Source organism: Kogia breviceps, chromosome 2 (genome assembly GCF_026419965.1).
Source record: "Kogia breviceps isolate mKogBre1 chromosome 2, mKogBre1 haplotype 1, whole genome shotgun sequence".
In the NCBI taxonomy this organism is placed as follows: Eukaryota; Metazoa; Chordata; class Mammalia; order Artiodactyla; family Physeteridae; genus Kogia; species Kogia breviceps.
In genome coordinates this window covers 67,200,925-67,224,083 of record NC_081311.1, presented here as the reverse complement: position 1 = coordinate 67,224,083, position 23,159 = coordinate 67,200,925, and the positions used below count along the sequence as shown (strand labels likewise).

Below are 23,159 nucleotides of genomic sequence, written 5' to 3'. Positions count from 1 at the left end.
GATGCTACATATCTTTAAGACCAAATACTCAGAACAAAAAACAAGCATTCGTCTTGAAAATGCAAAGGAAAGAAAACTTTAGAACTAAAAAATACCTCATTTGGAATGAAAACACAGGACATAAGTAGAATTAGTATTCTGCTAATACCATTTAAGTGGCTGTTGTATATCTCCTACATTGAAGAGATTTTTAGAGATGGTTGTTAGAAATCTGAGCCTCTTTCAGAAAGAGTTTCCCTCCAGAGCTTCCTTTTATGGCATTTGGGACCAGGCACCATCATGACTGCCAGGTACCCAAAATTGAAGACCCCAAATAAATACATTCCCAGCTTAAGGAAACATTTCTGGATCCACTTTAAGAAAGATCAGAAAGTCATTTAACTACCCCAGGCCTGAGATAGGGAGGTCTGTCCAGCAACATGGGCAACAGGGAGAGTCTAGACTTCAGTTGTCTTTAGGAAGAAGGACCATGTAAAGTTAAAGGACTAAATTTGCTTACAGTCAGACACATACTGTATACATTGTTAGCTCTATAAAGAAGGAAACATACATTTCCTATGGTTCAGTCAGTGTGGAATACAAAGAAACTTTAGCTTATTTCAATAATCCTGGGCCCATCCCCCCCCGGGGATATATAACTTTAAACACACATTAGCAGTAAAGAAGGAAAGAAATGGTGTCAACAAATTGTTTTCACCAATCAATGCTAAAGATGGATTTTAAACAGGCATTTCCATGGAAGATTTCACCTCTGTGGAAGTGAAAGTAATTTGGTAAGTGTTTTCAGATCACGTAGATGAAATATTCACTCATATATCTGATATTTTTATTCAATTATTAGAGGTTATAACATTCAGCTAATTAATTATGTACCTGCTTTTTATTTGCTTTGAGTGATGTAGGTATGGATTTATATACCATATATATAAAAGTTTTGATCCTTTTACATAGGAAGCCAGCCAGCATTTGAAATGTGCATCTCATTTTCAACTAAAATATCCAATTCCATTTTCCAGGAAATCTGGATGGTGCGGTGGCTAAAAGTTCAGACTCCAGAGTGCAACCAAATTTTAACGCCAGTGAGTTTTCCAGCAAGATCTGTATCCTTAGTTTCTTTTTCTAAGGAATAGAGCTGATAATGTTTATCCCCTAGGATTATTGAAAAAATTAAATAAGGTCTGCCCATAAGGGCAAGAATCACTGTTTGTTTTGTTATCTGGTATATCCTAAGAACCTGGAGCAGTGCCTGGAATATCAAAGTTGCTCAACAAATATTTGTTAAGTATATAATATCCCGATTCACTCTGATACTGGGGAGAATTTCACCCATCAACATGCTAAACAATTGACTGAATTTCGGTTTCTCATCTTGCAAACAATAACACTAAATGATCCTCAAAAATTATATAGTTTGTCCTCTGCCCTGACATGACTTCACACAAACTGCCAAAGATAAGTGCCCTATCCTATCCTTAAAATCTTCCTCAGGAGAAGGCTGCCTAATCTTCATAGAACTCAAAACTCTTCCTCTCTCTGGTATAAAAGTTACCTGCTTCTGCAACTACCTCTCTTATTCCCTCCTCTACCTCTGTCACTTTCTTACCCACTTTCTTTTAGAACTGCTCTGTATTTACTGCTTTCCCCCCCCCTCCAATTTGTTAAATTCATTTTGAAGGTCATTCCTTAGGAGAACAAAACGTTCTCCTAAACCAGTGGGGACTGTTGGATTCCAGAAGCCAGCCTGCAGCCATGAAACATCTCATCCCAGGATCTACATAAAGGCCAGCCCTACAAACCATCTATTGTCTGTAGGTGGGATTCTGGTAAGGTTGGGTTCCATTTGGAAGCGGTTCTCTCAATTAGTATTATCTTCTTTTGAAGTGTTCAGGAATAAGTCCTATCTATCTTGGTAGGGGAAGAAAATTCACATGTAAAATGATTAATATAGGAAATTATTCTTTCTTTTGCTTTAATAGAAAATGTTTCTTGTTCATGTAAATTAGTTAAAATGGCCAAAAAATGCATTAAAAATTTTAATCCTTCTCTCAGATGTCTAGGATAGCGTTAAAACCTTGATTACAACATCGTTAGTTGCATACACCTGGTTTTAGTAACATCCACAGTTTTCTATCCTAATAGACCCAAAGAACCAAAATGAAAACTTTAAATTACTTTGTGTGTAGACTCTTCTGTCATTAGGCCTGGCTTGTTTATTTGGCAGTAACATGAAAAATATTTACTAATATTACAGATATTATAATGATAGGGAAAGAGAGTTAGGACAAAAAATGCTATAGGGTTTTTGTCCGATTAAGTGTTATTTTCTGGTATGTGACATATAAATGAAAATGATAAATAAATATAAATTTTTCAGGTTGCAGACATTTTTCTAGTTGACTTAAAAAGAATTATTAAAATAATATGGAAGTTACAGTCTTTTAACTGGATGCCCCTAAATTTTCTGATGAAGTCAAACAGAAGTATTTCTGACTTTCCAAAAAGAAAAATGGCTGTTTGATACCTAAATATGCAATAAGCAGACTGTCATAACAAAAGACAGGCTGACAAAAGAAAGTACAGATTCTACTCAACTTGATATTCTGGCGCTTGCTTTGCTAACCTAGAGAATTACTTACAATGCAGGTGAAACAGGCTGGCAGCTCTGCAAGGAGTTCACTAGAGAAAGGTAAATATCACCAGGAAAAGTCTCGATCTCACTCTACTCATCCTGCCACTGTACAGAAATATGTATCCATGGGAACCACAGTCCCTAGCATGGAAGTGTTCATTTGACACCAAAAAAGATAAGAATGTTTTCTGGAATAGAAAAAAAAAGGAAAAAAGATAATGGCATTGGGAATTAAAATTAATAATTTTAACTAGAATGCTACAGAATGTATTAATCAGTTGATATGCGGGATGGTCTCCTAAGGGGATGAGAGATGAGCGAGAGAGATTTTGGTGCATGGACTAAGAGGAAAAGACATTATTTGGGGGTAATTGATTGGTATGAGCAGGCCTGCTGCATCATTCTGGTAGCAAACTGTCAGCAGTTTATAGGAAGATACGGAGCTCAGGGATGGTGAGATGAAAAGACCACCCTGAATGTGAAGGTGTAGGAAGTCACTGGAAATACTTGCTCTGTTGTCAGACATTAGTCTTTTCAGTCACTCATTAAATTTGAGGAGCACTAATTATTAGGTTTGAGGCCCAGATTGGGCACTTAACTGTGTGTTCACAGTTTTAAACAGCTTGCTTTACTGTGCCTTGAAAACTGACCTCTCTGAAGATGTTAGGTATGCAAGGATGTCAGCCTGACGAAGTGGGCCTTTCTGCAGAGTTGTGGAGGTACTCAACCCTCATACAGAAGGAGTTTTATGGGGAACGTATATGTTATATTAATACTGATAAATTCAGAGATTTGCAAAGACCAGAAGGCAATTAGAAGAATATTGTATTTTCTAATACATTCACAGTTTTCATTCATGTCATAAGACAAGCAGAAAGGGAATAATTAACAAATTTCCTTAGAAGTTTAGTGTTTGAATTTTTTTCCAGACTCATTCATTTAGTCCATTAGAAAGAAGGAAATATTTTAAGCCATTAATTTCCACTTGTGATAAGTAAAAGGGAAAGATTTATATTGATCACCTTTCCGATTAAATGAAAACCTTCCAGGGCTTCCCTGGTGGCGCAGTGGTTGGGAATCCGCCTGCCGATGCAGGGGACACGGGTTCGTGCCCCGGTCAGGGAAGATCCCACATGCCGCAGAACGGCTGGGCCCGTGAGCCATGGCCGCTGAGCCTGCGCGTCCGGAGCCTGCGCTCTGCAATGGGAGAGGCCACAACAGTGAGAGGCCCGCGTACCACAAAAAAAAAAAAAAAATGAAAACCTTCCAGTTTTTCTAACTAAAAAATCTTGAGTAGATTATGATTTCACAGATATTTTCTAACTTATCATTCTGATTTCAGTCTAATGTTTGCCAGTGATGCTGGTGACTAACCAGTACGGAACTGCTGTCCTTCAAAGGTGATATAAACCCTCTCCTCCCTCCCAAAGATTTTTTTTTTCCTTCATAAATTAACATAACTCAATTTCACTAAAAGAGAAAGGTGAGTTTTGATTAGCAAGATAAAGCAAAGGTATCATTAGAAGAAGCACCAATCTCTGTGATGCAATTTCAAAAGATGCATAGATGGGCCACCAAGCAATCACTCTCATTAAGAAATTTCTGTCATTCCCCTGCCAGAAGAAGGGCTTAGTTATAAGTATATACACCACCTTCATACTTACTGATTAGATTCATTTAACTGTGTTTTATAATGTGAGGATTTGTTAATATATTTGCTGCTAATTTTTCTTCTAAGTATTATACTATTAGCGGGTTTGAAGTGAATTAAATCCTGAAATGCTGCCCACTGCAGGAACTGAGTCAGGTGGCCAGATGTCCTTCTCAGCTCTGTACATCTTGTGCTCATTGCACCTTTGATTATTGCACCAGACTTTACTCCTGGGACATTCTCCAAGTTAATTTTTTTTAAATTAAGTTTTGCTTAATTATAGTTGTTTGCTTTGAGCTAAGCTGGAAATCTGTCTACTTTGAAGAGGAGGACTTGTTCACATCTCATTTTTAAAGAGTCATTTTCTTAAGATAGATACAGAAGTTATTTGATAAGTGTATAATTTCAAATTAGTTATGTTCTTTTGGCATCCAGTGCTGCATTCTAAACTCTACCCTGTGGAAAGCTGATGTAGAATTAAACAGACATTAGATTTTGTAAATGAGACTCTTATGGTTCTTGAGCATGTGGCTTTCGGAACTAAGATATACTAGTAGTTTGGTAATTAAAAAAAAAAATTATTTTCTCAACGAAATTATAAATTCACACTTCTACCTGAGAAAAGGAAGTGTCATAGATGTAACTCTTGTAATGTCTACTCTTAGAACAGAAAATGATGGTAGCATGTCAACAAAAGAAATTCCCTGTTTTGCCTCAGTTAGCTAGCTAGTTCTGGACAGTATAATTATCTGGATTCTCTAATTCCTTTCTGCACTGCCTTTTCTTTTATGGAGTGGACTCTGTCCAGAATAATACTGATCGTGGGCCAGTGCATACTGCAAGACAGGCAGGAGCTTATTGCTTTCACTCTTAGAAAGTGTATGTATCAATACTTAGCCCAGGTAACCTAGCATTTTGGAAGAACAATATAACATATTACAATGAAAAGTTTACATTTTCCCCATAATTTATTAACATATTGACCAATTAAATCCCTTTCCCATACCATTTTGTTCAAGATACCACACACATCATGCTCTCCACCTTTATGCCTTCTTATGTTTCACACATTCTTTTACCCAAACTGGCCCTCCTGACATCAACTGATGTTGCATGTTTAAACTTTACCTAGTCAAACTAAGATGACATGGTTGTTGAAACAATTCATGGATGGAAATGTTTTACAAAGTGAACTTACAATTTTGGTATAATTTTTGATAAAGTAGAATAGGAAATTCATGTTTAAAATCCTGTGAATGGGAACTCTATGCATGAGCAAAGGTAAAAGTGAAAGTTAACTCCTCCAGAGACAGACAGAGAGAAAGAAGTAGAAAGAGAGAAGCAATGCACTAGACTCTGAAACTATTATAAAGTCCACTATGAACTCAATTCGGGATGAGCGCAGTGACTGCAGTTATAAAATGACCTCAGTGACTTTTATTTTAAAAAATGTTATTAAAGTCACTCCAGCTTCATTGCCACTAATTCTACTTCAGAGTTCAGTGGTACAATTCACACACATTTTTTGAGCTATAGTTTACTCAATGACAAAATATTTTTCAAACTGGCCTTTTCCTTTTAATTACACTTGCAAGGTGATACAAATGGAGTCATGCAGAACTCCTTGCATTTCTGTTATCAGTCATGACTCGCTTGGGGATAGAGTTAAATGCCCATATCCCCAGTGGATGCTAAACTCTTCCTCCATGTATGTAGTATTCTGGTGGGCCTTTTTAAATCCAGAACTCAATGTGCAGAACTGCTGAACACAGTGGAGTCCTGAAATGCACATTTGTGGCATGAAAACTCATTGTAAACTTTATAATGTTAATAAATTGTTTCATAAATAATTAAGGCGGACCTTGAAAATCCTGCAAGTAACTTGATTGCTCAAGCTTGGTTAGTTTCTGATGGATATTAGCCCTATCAGTCGACAGTTGTTACAAATATCTAGAGATTGAATTTTTTTTTTTCCTGTAGAAGGAATCACACACGTCTGTCAGGTTACATCAGATAAAGGAAGTATGGAGATTAAATGGGAAAGTATTTTATGAAATCTTTTGTTTCCACTGAAAACCAAGTCAAGAGCTCATATCACTATTTTAATTCAAAATGAAAAGGGTGAGTATACTTAAACTGTTACAGATGAACAGGACTCATCTGAGTCTCCTGTGTTCATTTAGTAATGAATATAAGATATTCTCTGTGCTGGGAAAGGCTGAATGACACCTGAAGATTTCATTCATTCAACAAGCATCTGTTGATTACTTATTAGGTGCTGGCTATACAGAAATGACAATGGCATGATCCCATATATATGCTGCTCGTGTTGGTTAGGCTTTCAATGTTTTACATTATTTGTGAGTTAAATTCTAAGTTAGTGAACTCACAGAACTAATCAAGTGTAAAAATAAAGCAGTGTGTTTAGCCAGGACTTTGTAATATAAACACGAGAGTAGAATAGTGGTTTCAGTAGATATGTCTTCCTCTAAATTCACTCATCACTTGCACTGGGTGGATTTTTTTCTTTGCTGAGCCTCGTCTGACAGCTGCGTAAGTTTCCTCTGGTTTCTCTCTTTTAATCAAGGGTTTTTTTGCAGGAGCCTTCATTCTCCACATAACAACTGGGTGCCGGGGCCCAGCAGGACTCTGAATTCGGATGATCTTGGTTGAGGCAATGTAAGACATTTTCACTGTTTGCACTACAGCATTCATTAAATTTTTGGCTGCTTGGATCAGGGAGGTGACACTGTCCAACTGTAGGAAAAAAAAACAAAAAAAACCAAACTATTATTCAGAGAGTGTAATCAGGAATTTAAAGAGATTTAATGTTACAGAAAATGAAATATGCCACTTTGTTTTTATCCCAGAAATGAATGAGTTATTCCTCATTTTATATACCTATGTATATTATTACATCAGTCCATTTTTAATCATTTATCTAGTCTTCTGATGCATAAGTAGTTCCATATTCTATTTTCTAAGATGATAGCTTAGAATTTTTTTCTTGGTTTTCAGTGAAATCAATTCTGTACCTTCTATATCATATCATAAGAACTAGATGGTCACTGCTTTCTTTGTAATGGATCTCCATACTTCCAGGGTTAATGTTCACCCCTTTTATAAGAAATGACTGTCTACAGTAAAAGCTATATCATATATAAGTAACTTAATAAAACAACAACTGAAGAATCTTCTCAGGGAATTCATAGTCTATGATAAATATCACACACACATATGCATATACACATGCATGTATACCACTCATTTTCATGACTATCTCCCAAATAATTCCACCTACAAGAGTCTGTTTTAAAAACACGTAATTCTTACACCTATCAGGCAGTGTATTAAAACAGATCTTTTCAGTCAAAGTTGGTTTAAATTCCAGATCTGCCATTTAGTAAAACATAAATCATTTAACTATTTTCACCCTAGTTTCCTCAGATATAAAATAGGAGAAGTATACTTATTGAAGTTAAATAACATGTGTAAAGAGCCTAGTAGACTGCCAAATTGTTGTTATTAAATATTTCCTTTGTTTCTTGTGAAGGCTGACAAAATTGCTTAAAGATATACCAATGCAATTTCTAAAAGAGACCTTTTCTCACATGATTCTATTTTGTAATTGTTGTTATGTTTTCTGGGTTCACTAAAACCATCTCAGGGCAAAATGAGGTGCTATTCCTAGAATCTTGCAAGATACTTTAGAGCTAAGCCCAGCTGGTTCATTTTTATATAACTAACGCCTCTTCCATTATTTTAGTTTGGCAGACTGTCATCCACAGCCACAACTCACACAGGAAGATGTGCGTCCACTGTCACCTGGCTGTGATGTGTGCTGTCGGGGTGAGGCTCAAACACTGCCTCTGTAGTTACTGAAATCCATCAGCAGCTGACTGGCCTGAGTACTCAGTTTGCAGTTCGAGGAGTCTCATGTCACACACAGAATAAATGAGCGAAGGAAAGTAGTAAGCTCAGGTTATGTGCCTGGGGCAGTGGTCTAGCTGGCTGCTTCCTCTGTGGAACATTTAATTAGCCCCATTATATGCCAACCCTGAAATCCTTGAGAAGGTAACACCAAAAAATATGTAATTTGAAAGGCAGTAATACTTGAAATCTACACATCTTTGAGTCTTTTTTACTTACTGAAGCCAGAAATGTAAAATCTTTGTATGTGTCAGGAACGACAAATTTTTTTTTTTTACAAACGTTAAACAGGATTTCATGAAGCACTCACATGTATTTCAGAGAACACTTAGAACTTCTGAATCTGTACACAACTTTAAAAAAAAAGACAGACTTTGAATAGAATAACACACTTTGTAATTAACGTTAGTCTGTGGACAAACTGCACGCTAAAATCTGCTGTTTAATAATTAGCAATTTTCATTAAAGACCTCCTAGAGCTAGTTAGATTCTGAAAGTAGTTTCCAATCTCACTGTAGTAGGAAGAAAGTTTTTCTAAATGATGAATTAACCTGATTAGTATTGAGGATCCTTGGTAATCTTCTCTTTCAAACATGAAACTATTTGGTGTATTCTGAGGGCTCTGTGCTGCCATTAAGTCTTCTGGAGAAGAAGGTCCTAGGGACCTGCTGTCATGCAGGATTTCACCAGGGCCTCTGACCTTCCCACCCTAAAACTTACATTCTATTCTCCTTTTGACTCTGTAATCTTGTCATGTATAGATTGTATTTATTTCATTTGCTTTTGAAGCAAATGAACCCACCCATACAAGTGGGTTTTATACATAAACTTGTCGTCTTGAAAGGATGTTGAAGTTAAACTCATGACTTACAATGTGGAAATTGCCTTGTCTTCTTTCCTCACTGAATCAGCAAAGCCCTGTCTGTGCCATTGTGGTTTCTTATTCTGGCCTCTGACAAATCTTTTTATTTTAAAATCCTAAATGACTGTAGTAGGAGTTCTCCTCCAGTAGACTGAAGAAAACCACAGGACAAAGTATCCCTCTAGGAGAGCATGAAAACTAGTTTTGCAGACAGATTAGGACAAGTGCTGCAAGAATACTGTTATTTCACGAGGAAAGCTTGTAAGACATTCTATGAGGATCTTTGAGGTCCAAGAGCTATATGCCCTAAGATGCCTGACTTTTTGCTATTAGCCAAATCACAGGCCACACAAGCAAGGGGCACAGACAAGCCAAGCAAATGGTAGGAAATTTTGTTTGAGGCCTAAACAGTGCCTCAGGCCTACTCGTAGAGAATAACTGCACAATTGCATGTCTCCAAAAAGTATTATAAGTCCTCTTACCAGGCTTAGTTTAATGAAAAATCCTCCAAGGGAAGAATTCAAAAGAATTCCCTTTGTGGAAACAAAGCATATTTGAGTAGGGTAATGTACCACTTTGGGATCTCTGTGTTCAATTTCTTGAACAAAATTTTCTGAATTTCACCAGTGTACCTGTGCAAGCGAGAATGTTATTTTACTCTAAAGTCCTGGTAGAGTAAACCAATCAGACTATAAAACTCAGGTCCAAAAATTCTCTTACCATTACAAATAACTTTCATCAACTGAAAAGGCTTCTAAGTAAATGTAACTTGAAATGTTTGCCATAAAATGAGCTATTTACATATAAATATGTAAATATTTTTGAATGCAAGTACATATAAGTAGCTTTCTGTTGCCTTCTTTCCATAAAAGTGGATGAGGTTAAAAAAAATAAAGAAGATCTTGATCCAAATTAAAGGCCTGTGATCTATATAAATTGGAAGTCTGTTCTCCCACCATAGTAAATAGGAATATAGCCATCCTTCTTATGGTAGCGACTTGTGCTTATTCTTACAATACCGATGTGGTTTCAAAATAACTGAACTTATGGTTCTATTAATGTCACAATAAGATCTTCAATATTGTCTATGTTTAAAAGTAACTAGGACATAGTTCATAAGTTCTGCTTCTTTTTTTTTTTTTTTTTTGGAGGATCTTCATGAATATAGAGATGATGCTCAGTGTTAGCTCTAACTGCAAGATGTATTTTGCAAATAATCCAAATTGAGACCATCTAAATAGAGTCCTTCTCAATATTATCATTCGACAGATCTTAGTTCATTTTATTGCAATGTCTCTTTTGTGCTTTGTGGTATGTAATCTGTGATTTCAGTTAAGCTCCCGTACAAATCTGTCCAGTTCTAAGAATGCTCTCAGACAGAAGGCTTGGTCCTAGTTAGACATGTGTCTGCAAGCCTTTGCTGCGGAAAAGGATTATAACAACAATAAAAGGTATGTTCTTTTTCCTCATAAAATGTCAAAATTTTGTTCATGTATACGTAAAATGGCTGGATCTTTTTACAAAACTCGAAGTTAAATACCTGTGATAAGAGTCCTCAACAACTACATCAGGGTGGAATGTTTGCTGGCAAATCTTTGTTCAAAGCTTACTGTAATTATTGATAGTTAAGAGGAATATCCAAGAAAGACATGCTAATTATTCCTTCTTTAAATTTTGTAAGTTCCTCATCTACGTTATGTCAGAACACCAGAATGTCTTGTACTATACTACTCTAACTCTCCGCATTCTGGATACAAGACCTTTGTCAGAAATGTGTCTTGCATGAGGTTGCTAACTCCCACTGATGTAGATCCCATACCTTTGCACCTGGGCTGTCACCTGGGGAAAGCAGAGATAGCTCCCCAACCCCTGTGTGAACTGCCGTGGCAACTACAGTTCCTGGGACTCCTGTGGAGAGAAAAGCCTGGTGTTGCCTGGAAAAATATATTTCCTGTCCTATAACCTTCTAGGTAAACTGGTGCCAAGGGCAGCCTCTGATGTTCTTGTAAGTGTCAATGTTTACCTGAACTTAAAGACCCCTGGTGGATGTAGCACCTGCACCAAAGTAGTACTTGAAAGGCAAATGTGTGCGATTTGGCTCCCAAGTATAATAACAGCTTATAATAATTGCTAATATCTATTGTGTGCTTCCTATGTGTTGGCACTGTTCTAAGCAGTTGACATAAATTAACTCACAGCAATCCTATGAGGTAAGTACTATTATTATCTCCATTTTAAAGATGAGGAAACAAAGGAACTAGAAGGTTTGGTAGCTATCTCAAGGCGACACAACTATTAAATGGTAGAGTTGGAATTGGAGCCAAGGCAGTGTTGTTCAAGTACCTGGTACTTTTACCCATCACACAACCCTGCCTCTCAGTAATATGTCACTTCCAACGTGTATTTATTTTCAGATATTGTATAGTTGAAGAAATTGCACCAGCATTAATACAATGACTAAAATTTTTAAAAAATGACTATTCAATAACTGTTTTTAGAAAGGTTATAACATTTTTGCATGCATGTTGGTACTAAGAAACATGAGGGTATCTTACTTGCCAATGTATTTTGTTAGGATGATGGTTTGATAATGTTTATACTCCATTATTTTCCAAGCAGCATGATTTTGAAATAGTAAATGGAAATACTCAGTCATCGTCATAAACCCCAAACAGTTTGAAGACTTTCAGATTAAAGATATTTTCTAACAGAACCTTTAAAAATTTTTAAATGTAGATCTCAGTTAACATATCAATAAGGCAAAGATAAACCATAAACAAATCTTATAGGTTCTAGGACATGGAATTGTATAACATTTACTTCATCTTTAAAATGTGTCATACTGTAAGTACAAAGCAAACTTCTTTTCTGATTCTCAAACAAAATTAAATAAATTTCTTTGCCTTGGTTTTGCAGTAGAAACCAGGATTTTGTCCCCAGACCCTGGAGTTTCTAGTTAACCTGTACTTAGTTTTAAAATGCTCAGTTAAAGTATTTGGAAATAAGGTTAACATAGGTAATGTTAAAGGGCATTACATATGTGTGTTGGTAGATAACAAGTGACAGCTTAAATATTTCTTAAAAGTAAACACTGTTATAGTCTTTCTAACTTATGATTGAACTAATAATGGTAGTTGTACACCATAGGAAATATTTAAATACACATTTGTTAGCAAAAATACCTCATCTAATTCAACATGTTTTTAGTATCCACCCTGAACTTTTTCTGAGGACCTAATTTTATCCAAATACTTGCTTAACACATCCTTTTGTTTCTGAACAGATTTTTAGAAGAATGGCCTGTATTGAAAACATTCTCCTTTTCAAGTTGCATTCAAAAATGTTAAAGAGCCAGGCTGGCTTAATGGGAAAATCAAATAAGGGGCTTTGTTAAGGCGAGTCAAAATGGAGTTATACATCCAAATTGAAATCGTCAAGCTTATAATTAAATTGAGAAGGTAGCGCCTTCTTTGAATATGAAGAGTTATTCCAGTGGGCCACTGATAGGATTCGTCTTGTAAATTTGTCCTTTGCCAGCTCTCCATTAGATCATGACAACAGAAAAGGACAACTTAAGTTGAAAGGGGGAAAATCAATGTATGGAATAACTAAAGAAATTTCATACTGCTGAAAGGGCCATACATGAAATGAAATATGACATTTATTCAGTTGTAATATATTGTCCTGTCAAAAAGCATTTTCAGATCTTATTGTTTTCTAAAGCACATATTCCAGGTCAAAAACATTTTATGTCATCTTAAAAGGAAATAATAAAAAACATAACACCAATTCAGGTGGCTACTCAGAATGCTTTTTAATCCTATTTGAAATGGCCTATTTTAGAAATACTATTGGTAATGTTAGTGATTAGCTATCCTATAGTCATGTTGGCTTAAAGGCAAATGATTAGCTGAAGAACTAATTTTCTATAACAATTATACCCCAGCTACTAGTTACACAGATTCTTTACTAAGTAGTGCTAGCAGGAGGGGCTGGGTTTGGTGTGGTTCTCTGACCTTCTGTGTTTCAGCCTGTGCTGTTCTTCTCTCCAGCATCAGGTGGCGCTCTGAGCTCTGCTCACAGACATCTACTGATAATACTCAACGTGACATCCTAATGGCATTGCAAGAACTCTGCTGAGGGTAAGAAAGCACCGTTGTTGGTCCTACATCGTACACTCATCGCTTGCATGAGCATAGGTAAGGAGAAACTAGGTTGTGTGAAGCTAAAAATCTAAATAGCATCCGTTCTCCAATCCATGTAAGGACTTCCATTTCATAGACCTTTTCACATTCCTCAGTACTGTTTTTCAACCTGTCTTGATCATCATCATTCTACCATTTTAACCCCTCTAGCTGCAGTAGTAAACATTTCTTAGCTTGCTTCTGTATGCTACAAACAACCAGTAGAAGACAGATGTCCATGTTCCCAGCACTGATCCATAGGTTACTCTCTCTTAGAGAATCCCCTCACTGGCCAGATGGGTTTCTAGATAAATTGGTGGCTACCAACCTGAAGCTGACAGACAATGCTTTTGTGTCTTTAGCCAATTATTGCACCCATTCTACCCAAACACTATTTCAAACTTCCACTCTAATCAAACCTTTGTCACTTCACATTCTCACTTGTTCTGCAGATTACTTCACTTAAAATATAAAATAAACAAGAAAGCAAACAAACAACAAAATAGTAACAAAAACAGAAGCAGCAAAATGAAACTGCCTGAACTTGTCCTTAATTCTTGTCCATTTTTATTAAAATGAAAGTTATCTCTTTTTCTCTCTATAAATGATACTTCTAATTATACCCTAGATTCTATTCCCTCTCTGCCTTCTTGGAGATTTTGCACAATTACTAATTATTATCTACCAATGCAGCTTCATTGTATTCCTTTCTGTTGGCTTTTTCACTGTGGTATTTGTTTATTTTTTATATTTTTATTGAAGTATAATTGATTTACAATGTTAGTTTCAGGTGTACAACACAGTGATATAGATCATAATACATTTAAAGCTTTTACAAAATATTGGCTATATTCCCTGTGCTGTACATTACCTACTGTATCGTATTCATTCATAGCAGTTTGTATCTCTTAATCCCATACCCCTATCTTGTGTCTCCCCATTGTTAATCACTAATTTATTCTCTATATCTGTGAGTCTGTTTCTGTTTTGTTATACTGACATTTGTTGTATTTTTAGATTCCACATATAAGTGAAAAAATAGTGTTTGTCTTTCTCTGTCTGACTTACTTCACTAAGCATAATATGGTACAGGTCCATCCATGTTACTGCAAATGGCAAAATCTCACTCTTTTTTATAGCGGAGTAGTGTTCTGTTTTCCTGACACACACACACACATCCCACATCTACTTTATCCATTTATCTTCTGATAGATGTTTAGTTGCTTCCATATCTTGGCTACTGTAAATAATGCTGCTGTGAACATTGGGCTGCATATATCTTTTCAAATTAATGTTTTCATTTTCTTTGGATATATATCCAGGAGTGGAACTGCTGGATCGTGTGGTAGTTCTATTTTTAATTTTTTGAGGCGCCTCCATACTGTTTTGCACAAACCAATTTACATTCCCAATAACATTGAACTAGGGTTCTCTTTCTCTACATACTCACCAACATTTATTATTTCTTGTCTTTTTGATGGTAGCCATTCTGACCGGTGTGAGGTGATATCTCATTGTGGTCTTGATTTGCGTTTCCCTGATGATTAGAAATGTTGAGCATGTTTTCATGTGCCTGTTTGCCATTGGTGTATCTTCTTTGTAAAAATGTCTATTCAGATCTTCTGCCCATTTTTTAATATGGATTGTTTGTTTTTTGGATACTGAGCTGTATGAGGTGTTTATTTGTTTTGGAAATTAACCTCTTATATGACATATCATTTGCAGATATCTTCTCCAGTTCAGTAGGTTGTGTTTTCATTTTATTGTTGGCTTCCTTTACTGTGCAAAAGCCTTTAAGTTTGATTAGGTCCCATTTGTTTAGTTTTGCTTTTGTTTATCTTGCCTGAGGACACAGATCCAAAAAGATACGTCTAAGGCTTATGTCAAAAAGTATACTGCCTATGTCTTGTTTTAGGAGTTTTACGGTTTCAGGTCTTATGTTAGGTCTTTAATCCATTTTGAATTTATTTCTGTATATAGTGTGACAAAATGTTATAATTCCATACTTAAAAAAACATTTATTTTATATTGAAATATAGTTGATTTACAATGTTAGTTTCAGGTGTACAGCAAAGTGATTCAGTTATACATATATGTATATCTATTCTTTTTCAGATTCTTTTCCCATATAGGTTATTACACAGTATTGAGTAGAGTTCCCTGTGCTATACAGTAGGTCCTTGTTGATTATTTATTTTACATATAGTAGTGTGCATATATTAATCCCAACCTCCTAACTTATCCCTCCCCACCACCTGTCCCCTTTGGTAACCATAAGTTTCTTTTCTAAGTCTGTTTTTGCAATTTCATTCTTTTACATGTAGCTGTCCAGTTTTCCCAGCACCACTGCTTGAAGAGACTTTCTTTCCCTGTTGTATATTTTTGCCTCCTTTGTCATAGATTAATTGACCATAAGTTCATGAGTTTATTTTTGGGCTCTCTATTCTGTTCCATTGATCTGTGTGTCTGTTTTTTGTGCCAGTACTGCACTGTTTCGACTTTTGTAGCTTTGTAGTACAGTCTGAAGTCAGGAAGCATGATAACTTGCAGCTTTCTTCTTTTGTCTCAAGATTGCTTTGGCTATTTGAGATCTTTTGTAGTTCCAAATAAATTTCTGGATTATTTGTTCTAGCTCTGTGCAAAATGTTGTGGGTATTTTGATAGGGATTGTATTAAATCTGTAGATTGCTTTGGGTAGTATGGATATTTTTAAAAATATTCATTTTTCCAATTCATAAACATGGGACCTTTCCATTTATTTATATCATCTTCAGTTTCTTTCATCAATGTCTTACAGTTTTCAGAATATAAATCTTTCACCTCTTTGGTTAAATTTATTCCTAAGTATTTTATACTTTTTGATGTGATTGTAAATGGGATTGTTTTCTTGACTTCTCTTTCTGATAGCTCATTATGTGCATATAGAAAATCAACAGATTTCTGTAAATTAATCTTGTATCCTACAACTTTACTGAAATCATTTTATTTGTTCTAACAGCTTTTTGGTGGAGACTTTAGGGTTTTCTATATATCATGTCACCTGCAAATAGTGACGCTTTTACTTCTTCCCTTCCAATTTGGATGCCTTTTATTTCATTTCTCTGATTGCTGTGGGCAGGACTTCAATACTGTGTTGAATAAAAGTGGTTATAGTATGCATCCTTGTCTTGTTCCTGATCTTAGAGGAAATGCTTTCAGTTTTTCACCACTTAGTATAGCGTTAGCTGTGGGTTTGTCATAAGTGCCCTTTATTATGTTGAGGTATGTTCACTCTCTACCCACTTTGTAGAGAGTTTTTAACATGAATGGATGTAGAATTTTGTTAAAAGCTTTTTATGCATCATGTGATTTTTTTATGGTTCCTTTTGTTAAGGTGGTATATCACAGTGATTTGTGGATATTGAACCATCCTTGCATCCTTAGAATAAACCCCCCTTGATCTTGAGGTATGATCCTTTTAATATATTGTTGGATCTGATTTGCTAATATTTTGTTGGGAATTTTTGCATTATGTTCATCAGTGATACTGGCCTGTAATTTTCTTTTTAGTGATATCTTTTTCTGATTTTGATAGCAAGCTAATGTTGTCCTCATAGAATGAGTTTGAAAGCATTCTTTCCTCTACAAGTTTTTGGAATGGTTTGAGAAAGATAGGTGTTAACTCTTCTCAAAAAGTTTGATAGAATTCACTTGTAAAACCATATGGTCCTGGACTTCTGTTTGTTGGGATTTTCTTCTTTCTTTTTTTTTCTTTCTTTTTTTTTTTTTAATGATTCCATTTCATTACTGATAATTGTTGTGTTCATGCTTTCTATTTCTTCCAGATTCAGTCTTGTGAGACTGCACATGTCTAGGAATTTGTCTATTTCTTCTAGGTTGTCCATTTTATTGGCATATAGTTGTTCTTAGTGATCTCATATGATCCTCTGTTTTTCTGTGGTGTCAGTCATAACTTCTCCTTTTCCATTTCTCATTTTACTGATTTGGGACTGCACTCTATTTTTCTTGATGAGTCTGACTAAAGGTTTACCAATTTTGTTTATTTTTTAAAGAATCAGCTCTTAGTTTCATTGATCTTTTTATTTTTTTTTTTTATAGTCTATTTCATTTATTTCTCCTCTGAGCTTCATGATTTCTTTACTTCTACCACCTTTGGGTTTCGTTTTTTTCTTATTTTTCTTGTGCCTTTAGTTGTAAGGTTAGGTTTTTTATTGGAGACTTTTCTTGTTTCCTGAATTGGTCTTGTATCACTATAAACTTTCCTCTTAGAACTGCTTTTGCTGCATCCCATAGATTTTGTATCATTGTATTTTGCTTTTATTTCTCTCCAGGTATTTTTTTTTAATCTCTTCTTTGATTTCTTCAGTGATCCATTGGTTGTTTAGTACCATATTGTTTAGCATCCCCATGTTTGTGTTTTTTGCAGTTTTTTTTTTCTTGTCGTTGATTTCTAGTCTCATAGAACTTTGGTTGGAAAAGATGCTTGATATGATTTCAATTTTCTTAAAGTATTTTTGGGATATAGGGCTAGAGTTGGAGGGGCTAGAGCCTGAGCCAGGTGCACACTGTGGCTTCTCCCATGCTCAATGGCCATCATAGCCCTATTGGGGTTGGGAGTGAGACCCAAGGAGCTGGAGCTGAGGCCCTGAGAGAGCTGGGTTTCTCCTGGGTGTGGTGGCCATCTCTGACTTGGTTTCAGATATGGCTGAGGCCTAGGGGCTTGAGGCTACACTTCTGTGCTTGTTTCATTTTTCCCTGTGTGTATTCCTTGGCTGGAGACTGGATCATGTTTGGAGAGGTTGATGCCACACCACTGAGCTGGCCCCGCCCCTCCCAAGTGGGCAAGAGATACATGCTCCTGTGATGGTGTTTTCTGCCTGGAGCTATCATTGCTCCCTCCAAAGTGTGTGCAGGGACAGATGAGAGAGTTGGGAGTGGCTGCCTCTGCCCTGATCAGAGGCAGGGCTGGGGTCCGAGCTGCCTCCATTCTCTCCAAGTTTGTGCACTCTTGTTGGCAATGGTTGCCTGGCACTAGTGGGGAGCAGCACTGTAGCAAGAGGGTCTGCAGTAGGAGCCTGGTGTAGGCTGAGGGGCACAGAGCCCCAGGCAGTTTTAAATTTGCTGCCTCTGTGCTGTGACTGAGAATAAGCAAGTCTGTGTGTGTATTCTTTAAGAGTAGAGTCTTGGTTTCTTACAGCCCTCTAGTAATCCCCACCAGTTTTCAAACCAGCTAAGGGGGCTCATCTTGCCAGTGTCAAAGCCCAGGGATGGGGTGCCTAATATGTAGCTTGAACCATGTTTTCCCTGAACATCTCCTACTCTGTGATATCCCTCCTCTTCTTTGTCCCCCACTAGGGATGTGTGTCTCAATGACCACTTCTCCCTTCCTACCAGACTCCATGTGGATCTTTCTTTATAGCTTTGGTTGTAGAAGAGCAGTTCTACTAGGCTCCAGGTTGATTTCATCAAGAGTTGCTGTACATGTAGTTGTAGTTTTGATGTGTTTTTGAGGGGAGGTGAGCCCAGTATCCTCCTACTCCTCCATCTTGCTCTCTCTCCACCTTCACTGTAATATTTAAATGTTCATGAAACCCTATCTTAAAATATAGCCAGACATTTTGAAAGGTGTTCTGTACTCCCTGACAATATTTTCTTCACTTCTCACTTATTCTCAAGCAGTCAAACTCTTAGTACATTTTCCCTCTTTTTCTACTACTGATAGATATATACACATATTAAATATATATATCTAACATTACATATGTGTTAAATATACAACACATGTTAAGTAATTTAATGTGTAATCTTGTATATTTGGTTTCTTTCAATCATTTCATTTATAAGATCAATTAATTCTCATTCTGCTATACTATTCCATTACATAAAGAGTTTATAGTTTATTTAGTCATTTTTCTGTTGATGGACTTTTACATATTTGGGGGCTATTATGAATAGAAATTTATAAATATTCTGGCATGTATATTTTGGTGAACAAATATATGAAAATTTTGTTGGGTAGATACCTGAGAGTGCAATTGCAGAGTCATAAAATTGCATATCCACAGATTTCCAAAGTGCTGTTGCAAATTTACACTCCCACCAGCAATATATGAGAGTTCCAACTGCAACACATGTTCACCTATGCCTTTTTCCCCATCTTTTTCACATTAGCCATTTTGTCAGGTTTATATTTAAGATTTTAATTGGCACTTCCCTGATAACTAATGAAGCTGAGCATATTCTTATATGTTTATATTAACCTGCATCTAGAGACCTTGCAAAATGCTCTTAATAATTCTTAGATATTTTTCCAGATTTTTGGATTTTCTTAGAATACAAAGCATGTCATCTATGAATAATATTTCTTTTTTATTTTCTCTTTTTTTCCCTTTTATTATTACACTAGGTAGAAATACCAGTACAGAAGTGGTGATACCAGGTATTATTTTATTCATCTTCCATCTCAGAGAATGTTTTCAATATTTAAGCATTGATTTCTTAGTTACCTCATGGACTAGAGACTTATTTTTTTGAATTTTCTGGTGAGAGGATTTACTAGTTTTCTTTTTATTTTCTACCTAAAATACTATTGTAGTACGAATGATTTCAAAAATGTACTATTTGTTGAGGCTTTCCTTATGACCCAACATGGGGTCAAATTTGATATGTGTCAGGAATACAGGAAAGTAAACTTTAGTATTGTTATATTAGTGTTGTTTTATATCAGATAGTTTCCTTAAGCCTCTTCTCAGTTAAGCCCATCCCCATCCCAGGTTTCAGGCAACAACTGATCTTTGTATCACTATAGATTAGATGTACCTTTTCTAGAGATGCATACAAATGAAATTCTACAGCATGTGCTTTTTGTGTGTTTTACAAATACAATGCTGAGGGAAAGCAAGCTTCACCCATGTTAATGCATGTATCAGTAGTTTATTATGTTTATTGTTGAGGAGTATTAAATTTTACGTGTATACCAAAACTTACTAATCCAATCATCTGTTGACTAGCATTTTTTTTTTACAATTTTTATTATTATGAAAAAAAGTGCTATGGCCATTCTTGTACAATTATTTTGTAGTATGTTTTTATTTATAAGAAACTATCAAAATGTTGACCAAAGTTATGTTACCATTTTAAATTACCACCAGCAATAATATTAAATTATAATTACATCCTAGGCCGTATTTGTTTTTTTTAGACATTCTAGTGAGTATGAAGTGAAATGTTACTGTGGCTCTTCTCTGATTGTTAATGATGTCGAGGATATATTAGAGTACTTAATGAATATTCACACATCTTCTTTATACATTCTGGATACAAGTCCTTTGGATAATTTTCTTCCAGTCTGATTTTTCTTTTCATGTTCTTGTCTGAGTCTCTTGAGAAGTGCAAGTTTTTAAATTTGATGAAATATTTATCAGATTTTCTTTTAGATGTTTGAAGTTTTAGATTTATGTTTAAAGCTAGGGCCAACTTTGTATTGATTTCTGTTTATGGAGTGATGTACAGTACACTTATTCCTTATTGATAACCCACCAGTTTTCAAGCACCATTCGGTGAAAATACTATTTTCCTTTGAATTATCTTGGACTCACTGTCAAAATTAAATTGATCATCATATGTGGCTGAGTCCATTTCTGGACTTGCAATTCTTTTCCATTTCTATGTTTTTCTTTATCTTAAATACTATATAACTATGTTTGGAAGTAAAATATATTGAATATAAACTTGTTCTTTTAAATGATTTGATTATTTTAGGTCATTTGAATTGCTATATGATATATAAAAATGATTTACAAATTAGTTTGGTAAGTAAGTCCTACAAAATGCCTACTGGGATATTATATTGATGGGGATTATGTTTAGTATATGGATCAAGCTGGAGAGAAATGACAACTTGGCAACTTTGACTCTCAATCTATGAAGAGAGTTTGTCATTTTTGGTTTAAACATCTTGCTTATATGACAATGGATTTTTCCCTATTATTTTTTGATGCTACTGTAAAAGTTATTTTGAAAATGTCATTCCCCAATTTTTCACTGCTGACATGTAATGGATTTTTGTTGGTTTTTTGGCCTCGTTTCTTGCAACATCTCTACAGTCCACAAATTGTCTCTAGGAAGAAATCCAGAGTTGATGTAGGGCTCACCTTGTTTGTTTTCCTTCTCTCAGAGATTATGGTCTTTGGATATTTATTGACCAGTATTTGAAAATAGTTCTAATATCTATCTCATTCAGTGTTGTGGTTTCTCAGGTTATGTTTACAACTATCATATTAATCATTGTTTCATTCTACATATTTTCATATTATTTTCCTCTTTCTTGTTTTGGGAGGCTAATGAAATATTTTACATTATTCCATTTTTACTCCCTAGTACCTCCTCAGTTATATATACATTTAGACTACTTTTGATTTGGTTCCTCTGAAGATAAAAACATGCTTCTTTGATTTACTAAGGTTTTAATATAAAGTATTACTTATACCACACTTCTGTAATGCTAGAATCATAGAAAATTTGAATTCCACCTACTCATTTCAATTTTTACAATACTGTCTGTCATCCTGAATTTCAATTCTAAACAAACAAACATATTCTAAATTACCTTGGACTTGCCATTCTCCTTCACCCATAACACTTAGTCAATCACCAAGGTCTGTTAGTACAGAAGGAAGGTATTGACAGGATTAAGCTAAACTATTACTACCTTAGAGCTGGTCATTATCTAACTTACTTAGAGCCCCCAAACATATTGCAGTTATCCATTTTGCTCCCCTGTAGTCCATTCTCTACATTAAAACTATTAAAAAAACCAACAAAAAAAACATTTCTTTTACAGTACACTGATGGATTTTCATTAGACTTACCTTCATTCTAAACTTTTATTACAGATCCCAAAGCCTTAAATTATCTTGTCTCTTCCTGCTTTAACCAACTTTATTTTTTGCTTTTACATTACAAGGTCCAGCCATACAATGAAACTAAACTAACTAAAAAATACTTTAGTTTTTAAATATGCCACATATTTCTCCTCACCTCCAAGCCTTTTCACAAGGGAACTCTTCTTCCCTTAGGTGTTACATTAATATCACTTTCTCAGAGAAGCATTCCATGATACCTAGACTAGGCGGGACAGCTTTTTATATGTTGTTATAGCAATTTAGAGTCATCATAAGGCAATGAGGTCCATGTAGGAGAGATAAAACTCTCATTTTCACCCTAATTGTTTCACACAGGTTACAGGAAATATTAGACACAAAAATAACTTGAAATATTTATGAGTCCCTGTGTCTTTCATCACAAGAAACTTGAGGAGGAAGTTTGGACTTTGGAGCACAATGATCCAAAACCTATGGGATGCAGCAAAAGTATTTCTAAGAGGGAAGTTCATAGCAATGCAATCTTAACTCAAGAAACAAGAAAAATCTCAAATAAAGAATCTAACCTTACACCTAAAGCAACTAGAGAAAGAAGAACAAACAAAACCCAAAAAGTTTAGAGCAGAAATAAGTGAACTAGAGACTAACAATAGAAAAGATCAATGAAAGTAAAAGCTGGTTCTTTGAAAAGATAAACAAAATTGATAAACCTTTAGTCAGATTCATCAAGAAAAAAAGGGAGAGGGCTCAAATCAATAAAATTTAAAGTGAAAAAGTTACAAAGGACCATACAACTACAAGCAACTCTATGCCAATAATATGGACAACCTGGAAGAAATGGACAAGTTCATAGAAAGATACAATCTCCCAAGACTGAACCAGGAAGAAACCACAAGTACTGAAACTGTAATTTAAAAACTCCCAACAAGCAAAAGTCCAGGACCTGATGGCTTCACAGGTGAATTCTATCAAACATTTAGAGAAGAGCTAACACCTATCCTTCTGAAGCTTTTCCAAAGAA

At 35.4% G+C, this 23,159-nt stretch overlaps 1 protein-coding gene across 4 annotated transcripts in view; it reads right to left on the bottom strand.

Annotated features, from left to right (window-relative positions):
- Positions 1 to 5,229: 5,229 nt before the first annotated feature.
- The window catches only part of CTNNA3 (catenin alpha 3), a 1,725,986-nt gene continuing 1,708,056 nt past the window's right edge, over positions 5,230 to 23,159 (bottom strand). For all 4 annotated transcript variants that reach the window (XM_067025523.1, XM_059054939.2, XM_059054940.2 and 1 more), the window contains one exon: positions 5,230 to 7,037. In XM_067025523.1, the coding sequence (XP_066881624.1) occupies positions 6,750 to 7,037 (288 nt within the window). In that variant the 3' untranslated portion in view covers positions 5,230 to 6,749. The remainder of the gene's footprint in view (positions 7,038 to 23,159) is intronic.